The sequence below is a fragment of the Canis lupus genome, chromosome 7 (genome assembly GCF_011100685.1).
Source record: "Canis lupus familiaris isolate Mischka breed German Shepherd chromosome 7, alternate assembly UU_Cfam_GSD_1.0, whole genome shotgun sequence".
In the NCBI taxonomy this organism is placed as follows: Eukaryota; Metazoa; Chordata; class Mammalia; order Carnivora; family Canidae; genus Canis; species Canis lupus.
In genome coordinates, this window is record NC_049228.1 from 72577310 (window position 1) to 72594170 (window position 16861).

General features: G+C 38.3%; 1 protein-coding gene across 12 annotated transcripts in view; it reads right to left on the minus strand.

The window, feature by feature from the left end:
• The window catches only part of L3MBTL4 (L3MBTL histone methyl-lysine binding protein 4), a 499515-nt gene that overhangs the window by 187094 nt on the left and 295560 nt on the right, over positions 1 to 16861 (minus strand). For all 12 annotated transcript variants that reach the window (XM_038543799.1, XM_038543800.1, XM_038543805.1 and 9 more), the window contains one exon: positions 9329 to 9443. In XM_038543799.1, coding sequence (XP_038399727.1) covers positions 9329 to 9443 — 115 coding nt within the window. The remainder of the gene's footprint in view (positions 1 to 9328; positions 9444 to 16861) is intronic.

Below are 16861 nucleotides of genomic sequence, written 5' to 3' on the forward strand. Positions count from 1 at the left end.
GAATGCCACTAGTACACAACCTGCTGTGGTACTTCTTATAAAATTTCACGAGTAAATCGATAAAATAAAGTTCAAGTCAGGTTCTGCCTCCATAAAATGGCAGAGTAGATTAGATGATCTCTAAGATTTTTTCCCAAACCCTAAACTTTTAGTATTATTTGCAACGTTTTATCTATAAATCGATTGTATCATATATAATAAGGTACTGAAGGCAATTATTGAGTCACATAAATACAATAAAAGTAAGACAGAAGAGTGTAAAAAAATATAGGAAAGTTAAAATATCTGAAAATTCCTTAATACTTGCAGATTAATGTTGGTAAGAGACTATCTGGTCTGAGAAAATGTTGTGTGTGATTTTATAGATCTACTTACAAGATATAATTACTTTGATCTGACTTTCAAAGTTCCTGGACATTTTAAATTTAGTTTGAATTACATGAAAAATAAGATCAACCTTTTGACTTAATGCAGCACTCAGCAATAAAAGTTGATTTGATGGTTGATTGTACAAATACAATCCATAAAAGACAGGATAAGAGCCAAGATACTACAAGTAATTCATACCATAGAGCAAGCGCTCCTGCCAGCTTCTCACCAAATGAGCATTTGACACCAACTGAGGAGATGATTTTTCTGTAAAGAAAGCTAAGATACGGAGGGATGTATAGAAAGGTGATGTGACTTTGACTTCAAGATCTTATGAGGCCAATGTTAAGACACTATGGGTAATTCTGTTCAGTATAAATGAAGTAATTCTGCTTTTGGAAGAGTACAGTATAGCAGTAAGCAGAGCGCAGATTGTGAAGTGCCTTGTGTACATGCAAGGGAGTCTGTAAGACACTGGATGCCAATGAAGAGCTTTAAAAAAATGAGCACTGGTGTTATATACAACTGATAAATCACTAAATTCTACCTCTGAAACTAATAATCCACTATATGTCAATTAAATCGAGTTTAAAAGAAAAGAATGGAGATCCATAATGTCAACTTTACTTCAACAACAACAACAACAACAAAAAAAGAATTGAGATAATAAGGTTAGATTTGGGGTTTACACAATTACAGGAAAGAAATCAGAAAAGACAGTCATGAATCTGTTGCAATAGACAATGCTAGAGCCTCACACTGTGTTCTGTTGGATAGCTAGACCAACTATTTGTTTCTAGTTTCCAGTGGGGAGAAAATAATCAATAATAAGTAGAAAAATAACAAAATAAATTTTGGAGTAAGGCTTTGTGTGTGTGAGGAGGTGTATGTGTGTGTGTGTGAGAGAGAGTATTTTTCTTTAATAGCAGAAGCATGGATGATATACATTGAACCATATTATAACCATGTCTTAAAATCCAGGTATTTAAAAATTAATAACACTAACAATGAAGATACAAATAATTACAAATCATTGTGTCAACTAAGAAACATATAGTAAACCATATTAATAATGATTTATTCAAAAATTTATAACAGAAAAGTAAGCACAGCAGTAAAAAGAGTATCAAGACCAAATTATAGGGAAAATTGACTTTTCCAATTACCTAAGTGTGAATACACAAAACAGGAATTTTGTAATATTGCCAAGAACATATATGGAAGACAAACTTAAGAAAAATTAACAACTAAAGATATATATTTTTAATGATTTTATTTATTTATTTGAGAGAGAGAGAGAGAGAGAGAGAGAGAGAGAGAGAGAATAAGCATGGGGAGTGGGAGGTAGAGGGAAAGGAAGAAGCAAACTCCCCACTGAGTGGGGAACCCAATGTGGGGCTCATTCCCAGGACCCTGGGATCATAACCTAAGCCAAAGGCAGACATTTAACTTACTGAACCACACAGATGCCCCAGACAACTAAAGATACTTTTTAAAAGAGCCACATCATGACAGGTGGGAGGGCAAAGAAGTGGTCCAGTTAGGATCCACACCAACAACCCACCAACAACAGGATCCAGGACAACCCACAAGCAAGGATATCACAAACATAGGAGGTCCTCTCTGAGGAGCAAGAGCTTCAAAGCCCTGTATCAGGCATCCCTGCCCTGAGGGTCTTACACCAGGAAGAAGAGCCCCTATAAAGTCTGGCCTTGCAAATCAGCAAGGCTTAACTCTAGGAGAGCAAGAGAACCATAGGAAACCAAGACTCTACTCTTAAAGTGTCTGTAAACAAACACTCACTCTGAGACACACCACAGAGGCAACCGTTTAAGAAGCCTCTGAACCGTACATGGAGATTGACTAATTTTAGGACATATGTAAGAGGGGCAGGGATTTGTAGGACCCTTCTCAAGGAACAGAACCAGAGAGGGGCATCTTCTTTCTTCTCTCCTTCTATCATGGTGACTGACAGCTGGCAGGTGCCAATTCTGACATTGTCTATCGACCTTGCTAGCACTACTCATCCTGCTCTGCTGTTCCCCCGCAGGTCTGCCCTGTCCAACACATACCCACCCGAGTAGGTGCCACTCCAAACCATCACAACACTGGCAGGCAGCCTCAACTGGGATCGGCACTCCCCCAATGTGGCTCTTGCCCCCACTGCACCCAGCAAGTGGCCTTAACTGAGATTGGCACCCACTGAAAGCAAGTCCCAGAAGCAGGTACTCCAGAATCAGAACCCAAACCAGGAAATCCAGAGATATCCTCCTAAAGCAGCTCCAGCCATGTCACATGTCATGAGCAGTCTTAGCCTGGACTGATGCACCCCAAAAACACTTGGGGGGTGCCAGGCCTGCCCACCAGTGTGCCTGCATGAATTGCAGTCCAAATTCAAGAGGAGGCACATGCAGTCTGCGGGGGACACCCATGGACTACCTGATTCTGGGGAGCAGGGAGGAATGTGTTTCTGGGCCCCACAGGATACTTTCTACATATGGCCACTCCTTTAGGAATGAAAGATCTAATCTAGCTGACCTACGTAATACATATAAATAAGCACAGCTAGGCAGGCAAAATGAGGACACGGAAAAATACATTCCAAGTGAGAGAACAAGACAAAACCTCAAAAAAAAAAAAAAAAAAGAACTAAATGAAATAGAGATAAGCAATCTGCCTGATAAAGAGTTCAAAGTCATGGTCATAAAAATATCACACTTGAAAAAAGTATATGAATACAATTAGAATTTCAAAAAAGAAACAGAAAATATAAAAAGAACTAATTAGAACTGAAGAATACATTAACTGAAATGAGAATTACACTAGACAGAATCAACATCAGATTAGATGATGAAGAATGGATCAGCAATGGAGAAGAGAAGGTAGGTAGTTAAGAACAATATAAGGGACCTCTACAGAGGTAAACTAAAGCTCACATTATAGGGGTCCCAGAAGAAGAGAGAGAAAGGGCAGGAGAAAACTTACTTGAAGAAATAATAGCTGAAATCTTCCCTTACATGGGTAAGGAAACAGAAACTAAGGTACAAGAAGCACAAAGAGCCCCAAACAAGACGAACCCAAGGAGGTCCACACAAAGACACATAATAATTAAAGTGAAAAAAAAATTAAGATTAAAGAGATGATCTTAATGGCAGCAAGAGAAATCAACTAATAACATACAATGAACACCCATTAGACTATCAGCTGATTTTCCAGCAGAACTTAGAAGACCAGAAGAGAGTGGCAGGATATAGTTAAACTGAAAGAGAAAAACCTACAACCAAGAATACTCTACCTAGCAAGGTTATCATTCAGAATTGAAAGAGAGAGAAAGAGTTTCCCAAACAAACAAAAGTTAAAGGAGTTCGTCATCACTAAACCTCCTTACAAAAAATGTTTTAAAGGATTTCTTCAAGCAGAAAATACTGTAAGTAGATGAAAATTTTGAAAGAAAAATTTGTATTGGTAAAAGCAAACATAGTAAAGGTAATGGACCAAACACTAATAAAGCTATTATGGAGGTTAAAAGACAAAAGTAGTAAAATAAACTATATCTACAATAATTAGTTAAGGGATAAACAAAATAAAAAGGCATAAAATATGTCAAAAACACAAAACGTGAGGGGGGAGGGAGAAAAATGTAAAATGTGTTCAAATTTAAGTGACTATCAGCCTAAAATAGACTGCTGTATAAATAGAATGTTATATATAAACCTCATGGTAACCACAAAACAAAAGCTTGTAATACATATACAAAAAAATAAAGAGGAAATAATCTAGGGATGCCCAGGTGGCTCAGTGATTGGGCGTCTCCCTTTGGGTCAAATCGTGATCCTGGAGTTCCGGGATCAAGTCCCACATCGGGCTTCCTGAATGGAGCCTGCTTCTCCATCTGCCTATGTCTCTGCCTCTCTCTCTATGTCTCTCATGAATAAATAAAAAAATATTTTAAAAAAGGAAAGAATCTTTTTTTTAAATTTTATTTATTTGTGATAGTCACAGAGAGAGAGAGAGAGAGAGAGAGAGAGAGAGGCAGAGACATAGGCAGAGGGAGAAGCAGGCTCCATGCACCAGGAGCCCGACGTGGGATTCGATCCTGTGTCTCCAGGATCGCGCCCTGGGCCAAAGGCAGGCGCTAAACCTCTGCGCCACCCAGGGATCCCTAAAAAAAGGAAAGAATCTAAATGTAACACTAATGAAAGTCATCAAATCACAAAGGAAAAAAGCAAAATATGAAAGGAACAGAGAATAACTATGGAAAAAAAGGAAAACAATAAATGAAATAGCAATAAGTACATACCTATCAATAATTACCGTAGAGGCACCTGGGTGGCTTAGTCAGTTAAGTGTCTGCCTTCAGCTTAGGCCATGATCTCAGGGTCCTGGGATCCAGCCTCGTGTCAGGCTCCCTGCTCAGCAGGAGTCTGCTTCTTCCTCTCCCTCTGTGCACACAGTTGCTCTATTTCTCTCTCTCAAATAAATAAATAAAATCTTTAAAAAATAATAACTGCTTTAAATGTAAATGGACTAAATGGCCAATTAAAAGGCAAAGGGTAGCTGAACGGATCAAAAAAAACCCCAACAACCAAAAAACAAAACAAAACAAAACAAAAAAACAAGATCCATCTATATTCTGCCTATAAGAGACTTACTTCAAACACAGACTGAAAGTGAAGGGATGGAAAAATACATTACATATAAGTGGAAATGAAAAGAAAGCAGGAGTAGCAATATCCCTGTCATATATCAGAGAAAATGAACTTTAAAATAAAGATTATGACAAAAGACAAATCATGTTACACAATAATAAAGGATCAGTCAAACAAAAGGATGTAACAATTTTAAATATATATGCACCTAAAAGAATCACCTAAATAGGTATAAAGCAAATATTAACAGACATAAAGGAAGAAATTGACAGTAATACAATAATAGTAGGAAACTTTAACACCCTACTTACAGCAATGGATAAGATCATCCAGACAGAAAATCAATATAGAAACAGTGGCTTTGAACAACACATCAGACCAGATAGACCTAATAGATATATTCAGAACATTCCATCCAAAAGCAGCAGAGTATACAATATTTTCAAGTGCAGATAGAACGTTTTCTAGAACAGATCACATGTTAAGGCACAAAACAAGTCTCAATAAATGTAAGAAGCCTGAAATAATATGAAACATTTCTTCCAAACACTAGAAATCAATTATAAGGGGGGGGAGGGAAACCTATAGTTTTATACCTAAATGTAAGACCTGAAGTCATAAAAATCCAAGAAAGCATAGGCTGTAAACTCTTAAACATGGGTCTTAGCAAGGGGAGGGATTTGTATCCTCAAAGTTAAACAAAGGGATTACACCTAACTATAAAGCTTTTGCATGGGGAAGAAAATCATCATCAAATGAAAAGACAACCTACTGAGTGGGTGAAGATGTATGCAATAGTATACTCAATAAGTAGTTACTATCCAAAAAATTATAAAGAACTCATACAACCAACACCAAAAAAACCAAACAACTCAATTAGAAAATGGAAATTGTCAATAGACATTTTCCCAAAGAAAACATACAGCTGTCCAAGAGATACATGAAAAGATGTTTAGCATCACTAGTCATCAGGGAAATGCAAGTCAAAACCGCAGTGAGATGTCACCTCACTAGCTAGTCAGTGAGAATTATAGTCACTAGTCAGACTGGCTATTATCAAAAATACAAGAAATAGCAAGTGTTGATGAGGGTGTGGAGAAAAGAGAATCCTCTTGTACTGTTGGTAGGATTGTAAATTAGTGCAGCCACTACAGAGGTTCTATGGAGGTTCCTCAAAAAAATTAAAATAGAACTATCATACCAACCAGCATATCCACTTCTGAGTATTTATCTGTAGGAAACAAAAACACCAATTCAAAAAATGATATGCACCCCTACGTTTGTTGCAGTATTATTTACAGTAGCCAAGATACAGAAGCAACCCAAGTGTCCGTGAATAGATGAGTAGATATAGAAGATGTGGCATAAAAATATATAAAATGGAATATTGCTCAGCCATAAAAAGAATGAAAACTTTCCATTTGTAACAACATGGATGGACCTGGAACATATTATGCTGAGATAAATAAGACAGAGAAAGACAAATACCATATAACATCACTTACAACTTACATGTGGAATCTAAATCAATAAACAAAACAAATAGACTCAAATATAGAGAACAAACTAATAGTTGCTGAGGAGAGGGAATTGGGGGAATGGGTGAAATAAGGAGATTAAGAGGCACAAATTCCAGTTATAAAATAGGTCACAGGGATGAAAAGTACAGAATATGGGATATGGTCAATAATATTATAATAACTGTGTACAGTGACAGATGGTAACTAGACTTATGATCATTCTTTAGTGTATATAAACATCAAATCACTATGTTGTATACTTGAAACTAATATAATACTGTATGTCAACTATAATTCAATAATAAATAAACATAAATGCATAGAAAGGAAGGAAAGAAGGAAGAGGGGAAGAACTTAAAATATTTGGAAAACTAGTCACATTAATTTTAGCACAATTTCAAGTTTTGTAATCCTTAGTAATTTACTTCATTCCATGTAAAAATGAAAATTTAGAGAATATTATATCATTTCCTAATAGCCAACACTAATTCAGTGCATACAATGGGCTGCACAGTTTTTGAAGTATTATGTGTACATTTATCTCATTAAATCATTACAAGTCTTTGAGACAGGCATACTAATATTATCTCCATTTTCTAGATGAGGAAATGGGCACAGTCACACTGCTAAGTAAACAGTAAAACTGAGATTCAAATCCAAGATTTAGACTCCAGATTCCACACTTTTAATAAGTAGGTTACACTGCCTGTAGAACCTGAATTTTGAGATCTATCTTAGGCTTATCAGGAGAATTTGTGCAATCCACTAACTAGCAGGCTGCATAGCTATGATGAGAGATCAAATGCAATGGCACTGGGAGGGAGCAAGCAGGGGTCAGAGATAGACTTGGGAGAAATTAAGTAAGAGAATCAGCAAAACTCCATCACTGTACATGTGGGGAGGGGAAGGGATAAAGAGGGAGCAAAGCCCAGAATGATTCTGCTTAAGAGGTAGGAACTTTGGTGGGTTTTTTGTTTGTTTTTTAAGATTTTACTTATTTATTTGAGAGAGAGGCACAGAGCACAATTTGGATGGGGAAGAGCAGAAGGAGAGGGAGAAGCAGATACCTCTCTGAGCAATGACTCCAGTGTGGAGTTTGATCCAGGACTCTGGGATCAGGACCTGAGCCGAAGACAGATGCTTAACCAACTAAGCCACCCAGGCGCTCCAAGAAGTTGGAACATTGAACACAAGTAGGAACTACAGTAGAAAGGTAAGTTTTTTTGTTTTTGTTTTTGTTTTTGTTTTTGTTTTCTTTGGCTTGGGATGAAGTTCAGCTTGGTCCACAGACTTTGGGATATTTGTGAGACAGGCAGTCTGAGAAGCTGGTTAGGCAGTTTCACAGAGGAGCAGGCAGTGGGTGAGACAGAGTCGAGGAAAGAGAGCTATCCCTGTCCCTGAAATGTTGACCCATCCTCACCTCCACTGAGACTGTTCTTACCTGAGAATGTTACTGTGATGAGGGATGAATGTGTTCATGTCAATATAGGGAGGGGTGTAGTAAACATAAAATAAGAAACATCTACCTGGCATATTGGGCTGTGAAATTAGGCAGAGTAAGAAGTGGAATCAGGAAAAAAAAACCCACACAGCACAAATACTAACACTATTCCCCCAACATAGGACTGACCATGGTCTCTAGTTTTCCATTCTGTATATAAAGGCGTCATGCTTGCTAATGGATTCTCCTTTACAGAAAGACCTGATTCTTATTGATTTTGTACTTCCTGAAACTCCTAGCACAATGTAAAAATGTCTGTAGAGTTATTAAGTCAGGAACCCTTCTCACTTCTATAAGAAGCTAATTACTTAAAAAATGCAGTTAGTCCTTCTAGAGCTTAGGTTCAAGCATCATTGGGCTGACTCAATGTAAGACAGCCTTAACAGAATAATGTGCTAGCTTCATCCCAAGAATCCAATGGGAGAGCAACAGAGGCAGTGAGGGAAGAAAACAAACAAAAGAATGCAGTGCCTGCACATGTGTCTGAAACCAGCTATTAGTCATGTCAACCTAATCTGATCGAAGAAATCCTTCAGACAAAAGAATAAGATATTTTGGTTCAAGGCTCATTAAAATTTAGAGTGGTTAATTTCCTCCTTAACTTTAAGTAGCTAGAAAGGAAGAGAAAATGAAGATACCAACATAACAGAGGACTCTTTTTTTTCAACTAAGATTTTTTTTAGTTGCTGAAAATTAAAACATTTCTTCTAAAACTTTCTGAAATTTAATCTATAAAACAAAATTAATTAATTTAAAAAATATTTTATTTATTTATTCATGAGAGGCAGAGAGAGAGGCAGAGACACAGGCAGAGGGAGAAGCATGCTCCATGCAGGGAGTCTGATGTGGGACTCGATCCCGGGACTCCAGGATCACGCCTGGGCCAAAGGCAGGCACTAAACTGCTGCGCCACCCAGGAATCCAAAACAAAATTAATTTAGATGGAATGTTTAAAAGAAAACAAAATGCACTTCAGCGAAAATCAACGGCCCAAATTAGATGGATTTAGACCAGGTTAAGTTTGCCAAACTAAAATGTAGAAAATAATGATTCTTCTAGATAACACTATCAAAACAATTCCTTAGTGATTATTATAACTTTTCTTTTATAAAAGTATGCCCTTTGAGGCTTAACTGTGAATAATTAGATTTCACCATAGCCGTAGCACTGGTTAATCAATTCACCTAATACTTAGTTCTAAAATACTTAAAATGACATGAAAAAACAGCATTAAGGTATAAATTCAGGTTAAGTATTTAAATATCAACAACGAAGAGTAAAATACTCACGATATGGTACTTCCAGTGGATGCCCTGTTACATCACACCATCCAATTGGGTGAATGTCAGGGCTATCCGCATCCATCCAATAGTCATATTTGTGGTCCCAGCCATCAAAATGAACCTGTTGAGTAATTAGTATTTAATAATTAGTATTTCACTATGCCTATACCAAAGTATTAGAAAACAAACCTTTGAAATTGAGATTGAAATTGTAATAATCATACATTACAGCTGAAACAATATTTAAAACGTGCCAACAAAGAGCCTTCTAATCTAAGCAACAAAGGCTGTTGTACCAATTTTTCCGAGAAATAAAAGAAGTTGGTAAATAAAAAAAATCTGTCAGAGACTGATTAGAATTTGAAGGGGTAACACCAATTCATTTTCCCAACTAAGTAATAGTTGGTGGGAAGGACACTTCCTCTCCTGATTAAGGACATCAGTGGAAGGACACCTCCTCTCTTGGTTGCCACTACAAAAATTATGTCAGTATTATCAACAAGAGTCACCAGTTTGACATCAATACAAGCCTTATGCTATTGGGAAATGCATGGATTTTAGAGAGTGTGAAAGGAAGCAATACATTTCAAAATCCTAACAACAAGGAGAGATGAAGCCACTAGAACAATGGAGGCAAAGGAGCAGACAAAATATGCTACTGAGGTAGACAGAATAAAAGCTATCTTCATAGCTGTGAAGGACAGTGTAAGCTTTCAGGAAATCTGAGTTAGAGATATGGCTCAGGTCCAACAATCCAGTGAATGGTTATCACTGTTTTGCCTGCTACCTACAAAACACACAGGCACATAACTCACATATATACATACAGGTCTAAGAATAATTAAAATAAAACCCTACTTCTGGAACAAAAGTCTCATACTTATTTCTGAAGCTTATCAAACTCTATGTTCTAGAAGTTTCATATGAGGATGAAAGAGTCAAATTATTTATGCAGGCAAAAAAATAAGGATAATAATATTTTATAACCCTCTTTCATATCATATATTTTCTATTAATTAAATGGGGAATTCCCTCTTTGAATGCAAAAAGACCTACAATTTTTTGAAAATCATAATTTGAATAAAAAGAGCAAGATTGCAAGCATCATAATAAACCAACTGAAGCAAAAGCCTGTCACGTAGGACATAGGACCAAAAAAATAGAAAAAGGTAAAATTGTGTGTAGTAAGTCCCATATAAAGTCCTACACTTCAAAAAAAAAAAAAGTCCTACACTTCTTCTCAAGATCCATCTTTCTAAACAAGTGGTTCTCCCAGACCCTCAGTATAAGCATCACCTGGACACATGTTAGAGATGCAGATTGTTGGGTCCTAACTCAACCCACTGAACCAGACACTCTAAAAGACAGGGCCTAACAATCTGTGTAAACAAGTCCTCTAGATGCATCTAATATATGCCAAAGTTTGAGAACGAATAATCTAAAGATAACTTTCAAAAGCATGTTTCTACCAGATGTAGGCTTCAGGCTAAGACAGAGTAGTAACCATAAAGCTGGATAAAACTTATGAAGTGACTGTTTTTAGACATTGGACAACAGGTACATACCACAGATATGTAATCGCTAAGAACACCCAGATGAGTCCTCAATGTCAGCTTGTGGACAATTTCCTGATAGCACCACAGGGAGGAAAACCTGAATGCAGCAGTCTCACTGTACTGAGGAGACACACATTGCAGCTTAGCACTGATGAAGCCAATGGAAATTGAAGGACAAACACTAGAGAAAACAGGGCTACAGGGAAGAGGACTCCACAAATCTAGTTTTTTTTTTCTTTTCTTTTCTTTTTTTTTTTGGCAAGGCGTTGGTCAAGGGATGGACTATAAACATGCAAGATGAGACAGAGGGAAGTGAAGCAGAGAGCACCTGATACTGAGCTGGAAGTAAAATGAAAACAGCAGAAGAAGTCACACATACTGGGAGAAGGGAGAGACCAGAGTGCAGACCATGAGAATTTGATTGAGACACCAAAAAGGCCATACTTCTGGAATAAGTATACTCTAGTATGTCCTAGAGTATTTCAGACCAACCCTAAAAAAAGGCTAAAATCAAACCTCCAAAATTTAAGAACAGCCATCAGTATTAACTGTCTGACAGAACAAACTCTTCCCTTTTGAAAGGAAGACAAGTACACCCAAATCTGAACACTGCACCATTCATAATGTCCAACATAAAATAAAAATGTATTTGACAAGCAAATAAGCAGGTGATGGTGTGCCTTACTCACTTTCTTTAAAAAGAGACCCTGAGAAGCTCCAGATGTTGTAATTAGTAGGTAAGAACTTAAAGTGGGTATTAAAATATATTTAAGGACATAAAGGAAAAAATAGTCTTGATGAGGGAACAGATAGGGAATCTTAGCAGGGAAAAGGAAACTGTAAGAGATAAACATGGATATTCTAGAACTGAAAAGCAAAATATCTGAGGTAAAAAGTTTCTGAATAGGCTTAAAAGCAGATTAGACATGGCAGAAAGATAGGTAAGTGAACATGAAAGCAGGTTCATAGAAATTACTAATCTAAAGCCCACACAATAAAAAAATTTCAAAAATATATTTTTTAAAGATTTTATTTATTTATTCATAGAGATGCAGAGAGAGAGAGAGAGAGAGAGAGAGAGAGAGGCAGAGACACAGGCAGAGGGAGAAGCAGGCTCCATGCAGAGAGCCTGACGTGGGACTCGATCCAGGGTCTCCAGGATCACGCCCTGGGCTGCAGGCAGCGCTAAACCGCTGCGCCACCGGGGCTGCCCAAAAATTTCAAAAATTAACAGAGCCTCAGGTACTTGTAAAATAGATCAATTGGTCTAATGTACATGTATTTGGAATCCAGAAGGAGAAGAAACACAATGGAGTGGGAATAATGGTCAAAGCAGAAAAAAGCTGAAGAAATAACATCAACAAAATCTCCTTATTTTGGTCCCAAAAAGCCAATTTACAAGCTTATGAAAAACAGCAAAACCAAGCAAAATAAATACAAAGGAAATCAAGGTGTCTGAGTGATTTAGTTGATTAAGTGGCCGACTTATGGTTTGCACTCAGGTCATGATCTTAGGATCCTGGAATCAAGCTCTGCATTGGGCTCTGCACTCAGTGGGGAGTCTGCTTGTGGATTCTCTCTCTCCTTCTCTCTCTCTCTCTCTCTCATAAACAAAGAAACAAACACAAGCCACTGAAAATGAAAGACAAAAGAAAAAATCTTGAAAGCAGCCTAAGAAGTACAACATATTACATACAGGGAACCATGACAGGGATGTTAGCCAACTTCTCATCAGAAACAGAAAAGGCCTTGGGCTCCCCACTCAATGGGGAGCCTGCTTCTCCTTCTTTCTTTGCCCCTCTCTCTTCTCTCTCTCTCTCTCTCTCATAAATAAAATCTTTAAAAGAAAAAAAAAAGAAACAGAAAAGGCAAGAAGACAATGAAATGACATCTTTAAAGTAGTGAGGGAAAACATATGTCAACCTGATATTTTATGTCTTATTAAAGACATTCTTCAAAAAGGAATATAATTTTCAGATAAACAAAAACTGAGAAAGTATTCACCTATAGATTTGCACTTGCAAGAAATATTATAGAAAGTATTTCAAGTGAAAGGTAAGTATTATCAGATGGAATGATAGCAATTTTGAAAAAAATGAGCAAAATTGAAAGTCTCACTCTATCTGATTTCTACAATTACTATAAAGCTACAGTTATGAAGCCAGTGTTGTTTTGGCTTAAGAAGAGGCAAATACATTATTGTAACAGAAAAGATTATATCAATTGACCAACATATATATATAGTCAACAGCTTTTCAGCAAATATGATAAAGCCATTCAATGGGAGGGGAAGAGCAGTATTTTCAGCAAATTATACTAGGTCAGCTGCATATCCACATGTAAAAAAAATCCAAACCAACTGATTTCTACCTCACCTCCCTCCCACACAAAAATTTATTTGAAATGAACCACAGACCTAAACGAAAGCTAAAAGAATCAAACTCAATGAAACCTTAAAGATACTGGGATATTGAAGGATTTCTTTTCCATAAAAGAATAAGTTGATAAATTCAATTTTTATAATAAAAAAAATCTGTTCTTCAAAATCATCATTAATAAAAAATATAACCAAGCCAAGGACATTTGTAATACATTTATTTGACAAAAGACTTGACAACCCAATAAATAATGGACAAAAGACTTGATAATGCTCTGTGGAAAAAAAGTTTCATGAATGGTCAATAGGTAAATAAAAGAAATTCTCAACTTCACTATTCATCAAAGAGATCAGAATGAAACATACTACACACCCACTTGTATGACTTAAATTTCTTAAGCATCAATTACTGGTGAGGCTGTGGAGCTCCCAGAACAATCATACAATGTCAACGGGGATGGAAAATTGTACAATTACTTTAGAAAATGTTTTCCTATTTTATTATAGATTTAAGATGTTCCTACTCCATGACTTCTGGCAATTCCACCCAAAAGATGAATATACAAAGAAGCGTAAATGAACATTCCTGGTAATTTCATTCAAAATGCCAAAATCTGGGGAAGATGGCAGAAGAGTAGGGTCCCCAAGGCACCTGTTCCCACGAAATTACCTAGATAACCTTCAAATCACCCTGAAAATTTACGAATTCGGCCTGAGATTTAAAGAGAGAGCAGCTGGAATGCTACAGTGAGAAGAGTTCGCGCTTCTATCAAGGTAGGAAGACGGGGAAAAAAGAAATAAAGAAAAAAAAGGCCTCCAAGGGGGAGGGGCCCCACGAGGAGCCGGGCTGAGGCCGGGGCGAGTGTCCCCAGGACAGGAGAGCCCCGTCCCGGAGGAGCAGGAGCTGCACCGACCTTCCCGGGCGGAAAGGGGCTCCCAGGGGGTTGGAGCAGGACCCAGGAGGGCGAGGATGCCCGCGGGCTCCCGGGGACACTAACAGCACCTGCGTCCGGGGAGAGCCCATGCCCCGCGGCCAGGGGGCTGCATGGCCGGGAGCGCGAATCCAGCAGCACAGGACCCGGGGCACAGGGCGCCGGGACACAGCCCAGGATCCGGCCTCCCCCGGGACAGGCAGAGGCCGGGAGGGCCCAGGACAGCAAGGACGCTCCTGCCCCAGCTGAGCAGATCAGCGGCCCCGCCCCGGAGCCTCCAGGCCCTGCAGACGGAGAGCTCCGTGGTGACTGCAGGGGCTGAATCCAGGGCTCCAGAGCTGCAGCAACCACTGTGGTTGTTCCTCCTGGGGCCTCACGGGGTAAACAGCCCCCATTGAGCCCTGCACCAGGCAGGGGGCAGAGCAGCTCCCCCAAGTGCTAACACCTGAAAATCAGCACAACAGGCCCCTCCCCCAGAAGACCAACTAGACGGACAAGTTCCAGGGGAACTCAAGGGACTGAAAGTATACAGAATCAGAAGATACTCCCCCGTGGTTGTTTTTTTTTTTTTCTGTTTGCTTCCCCCACCCTTTTTTCCCTTTGATTCTTTTTCTTTCTCTTTCTCTTCTCTTTTCTTCCTTTTTTCTTTTTTCTTTTTCTCTTTTCTTTCCTTCTTTCTCTCCTCTCTTTTTCTCCTTTTCCCAATACAACTTGTTTTTGGCCACTCTGCACTGAGCAAAATGACTAGAAGGAAAACCTCTCCTCAAAAGAAGGAATCAGAAACAGTCCTCTCTCCCACAGAGCTACAAAATTTGGATTACAATTCCATGTCAGAAAGCCAATTCAGAAGCACTATTATAAAGCTACTGGTGGCTCTAGAAAAAAGCATAAAGGACTCAAGAGATTTCATGACTGCAGAATTTAGATCTAATCAGGCAGAAATTAAAAATCAATTGAATGAGATGCAATCCAAACTAGAAGTCCTAACGACGAGGGTTAACGAGGTGGAAGAATGAGTGAGTGACATAGAAGACAAGTTGATGGCAAAGAGGGAAACTGAGGAAAAAAGAGACAAACAATTAAAAGACCATGAGGATAGATTAAGGGAAATAAACGACAGCCTGAGGAAGAAAAACCTACGTTTAATTGGGGTTCCTGAGGGCACCGAAAGGCCAGAATATGTATTTGAACAAATCACAGCTGAAAACTTTCCTAATCTGGGAAGGGAAACAAGCATTCAGATCCAGGAAATAGAGAGATCCCCCCCTAAAATAAATAAAAACCGTTCAGCACCTCAACATTTAATAGTTAAGCTTGCAAATTCCAAAGATAAAGAGAAGATCCTTAAAGCAGCAAGAGACAAGAAATCCCTGACTTTTATGGGGAGGAGTATTAGGGTGACAGCAGACCTCTCCACAGAGACCTGGCAGGCCAGAAAGGGCTGGCAGGATATATTCAGGGTCCTAAATGAGAACAACATGCAACCAAGAATACTTTATCCAGCAAGGCTCTCATTCAAAATGGAAGGAGAGATAAAGAGCTTCCAAGACAGGCAGGAACTGAAAGAATATGTGACCTCCAAACCAGCTCTGCAAGAAATTTTAAGGAGGACTCTTAAAACTCCCCTTTAAGAAGAAGTCCAGTGGAACATTCCACAAAAACAAGGACTGAATAGATATCATGATGACACTAAACTCATATCTGTCAATAGTAACTCTGAACGTGAACGGGCTTAATGACCCCATCAAAAGGCGCAGGGTTTCAGACTGGATAAAAAAGCAGGACCCATCTATTTGCTGTCTACAAGAGACTCATTTTAGACAGAAGGACACCTACAGCCTGAAAATAAAAGGTTGGAGACCCATTTACCATTCAAATGGTCCTCAAAAGAAAGCAGGGGTAGCCATCCTCATATCAGATAAACTAAAATTTACCCTGAAGACTCTAGTGAGAGATGGAGAGGGACACTATATCATGCTTAAAGGATCTATCCAACAAGAGGACTTAACAATCCTCAATGTATATGCCCCGAATGTGGGAGCTGCCAAATATATCAATCAATTAATAACCAAAGTTAAGACATAATTAGATAATAATACACTTATACTTGGTGACTTCAATCTAGCACTTTCTACACTCGATAGGTCTTCTAAAAACATCTCCAAAAAAACGAGAGCTTTAAATGATACACTGGACCAGATGGACTTCACAGATATCTACAGAACTTTGCATCCAAACTCAACTGAATACACATTCTTCTCAAGTGCACATGGAACTTTCTCCAGAATAGACCACATACTGGGTCACAAATTGGGTCTGATCTGATAGCAAAAGATTGGGATCGTCCCCTGCATATTCTCAGACAATAATGCCTTGAAATTAGAACTAAATCACAACAAGAAGTTTGGAAGGACCTCAAACACGTGGAGGTTAAGGACCATCCTGCTAAAAGATGAAAGTCTCAACCAGGAAATTAAGGAAGAATTAAAAAGTTTCATGGAAACAAATGAGAATGAAGATACAACTGTTCAAAATCTTTGGGATGCAGCAAAAGCAGTCCTGATGGGGAAATACATCGCAATACAAGCATCCATTCAAAAACCGGAAAGAACTCAAATACAAACGCTAACCTTACACCTAATGGAGCTAGAGAAAAAACAGCAAATAGATCCTA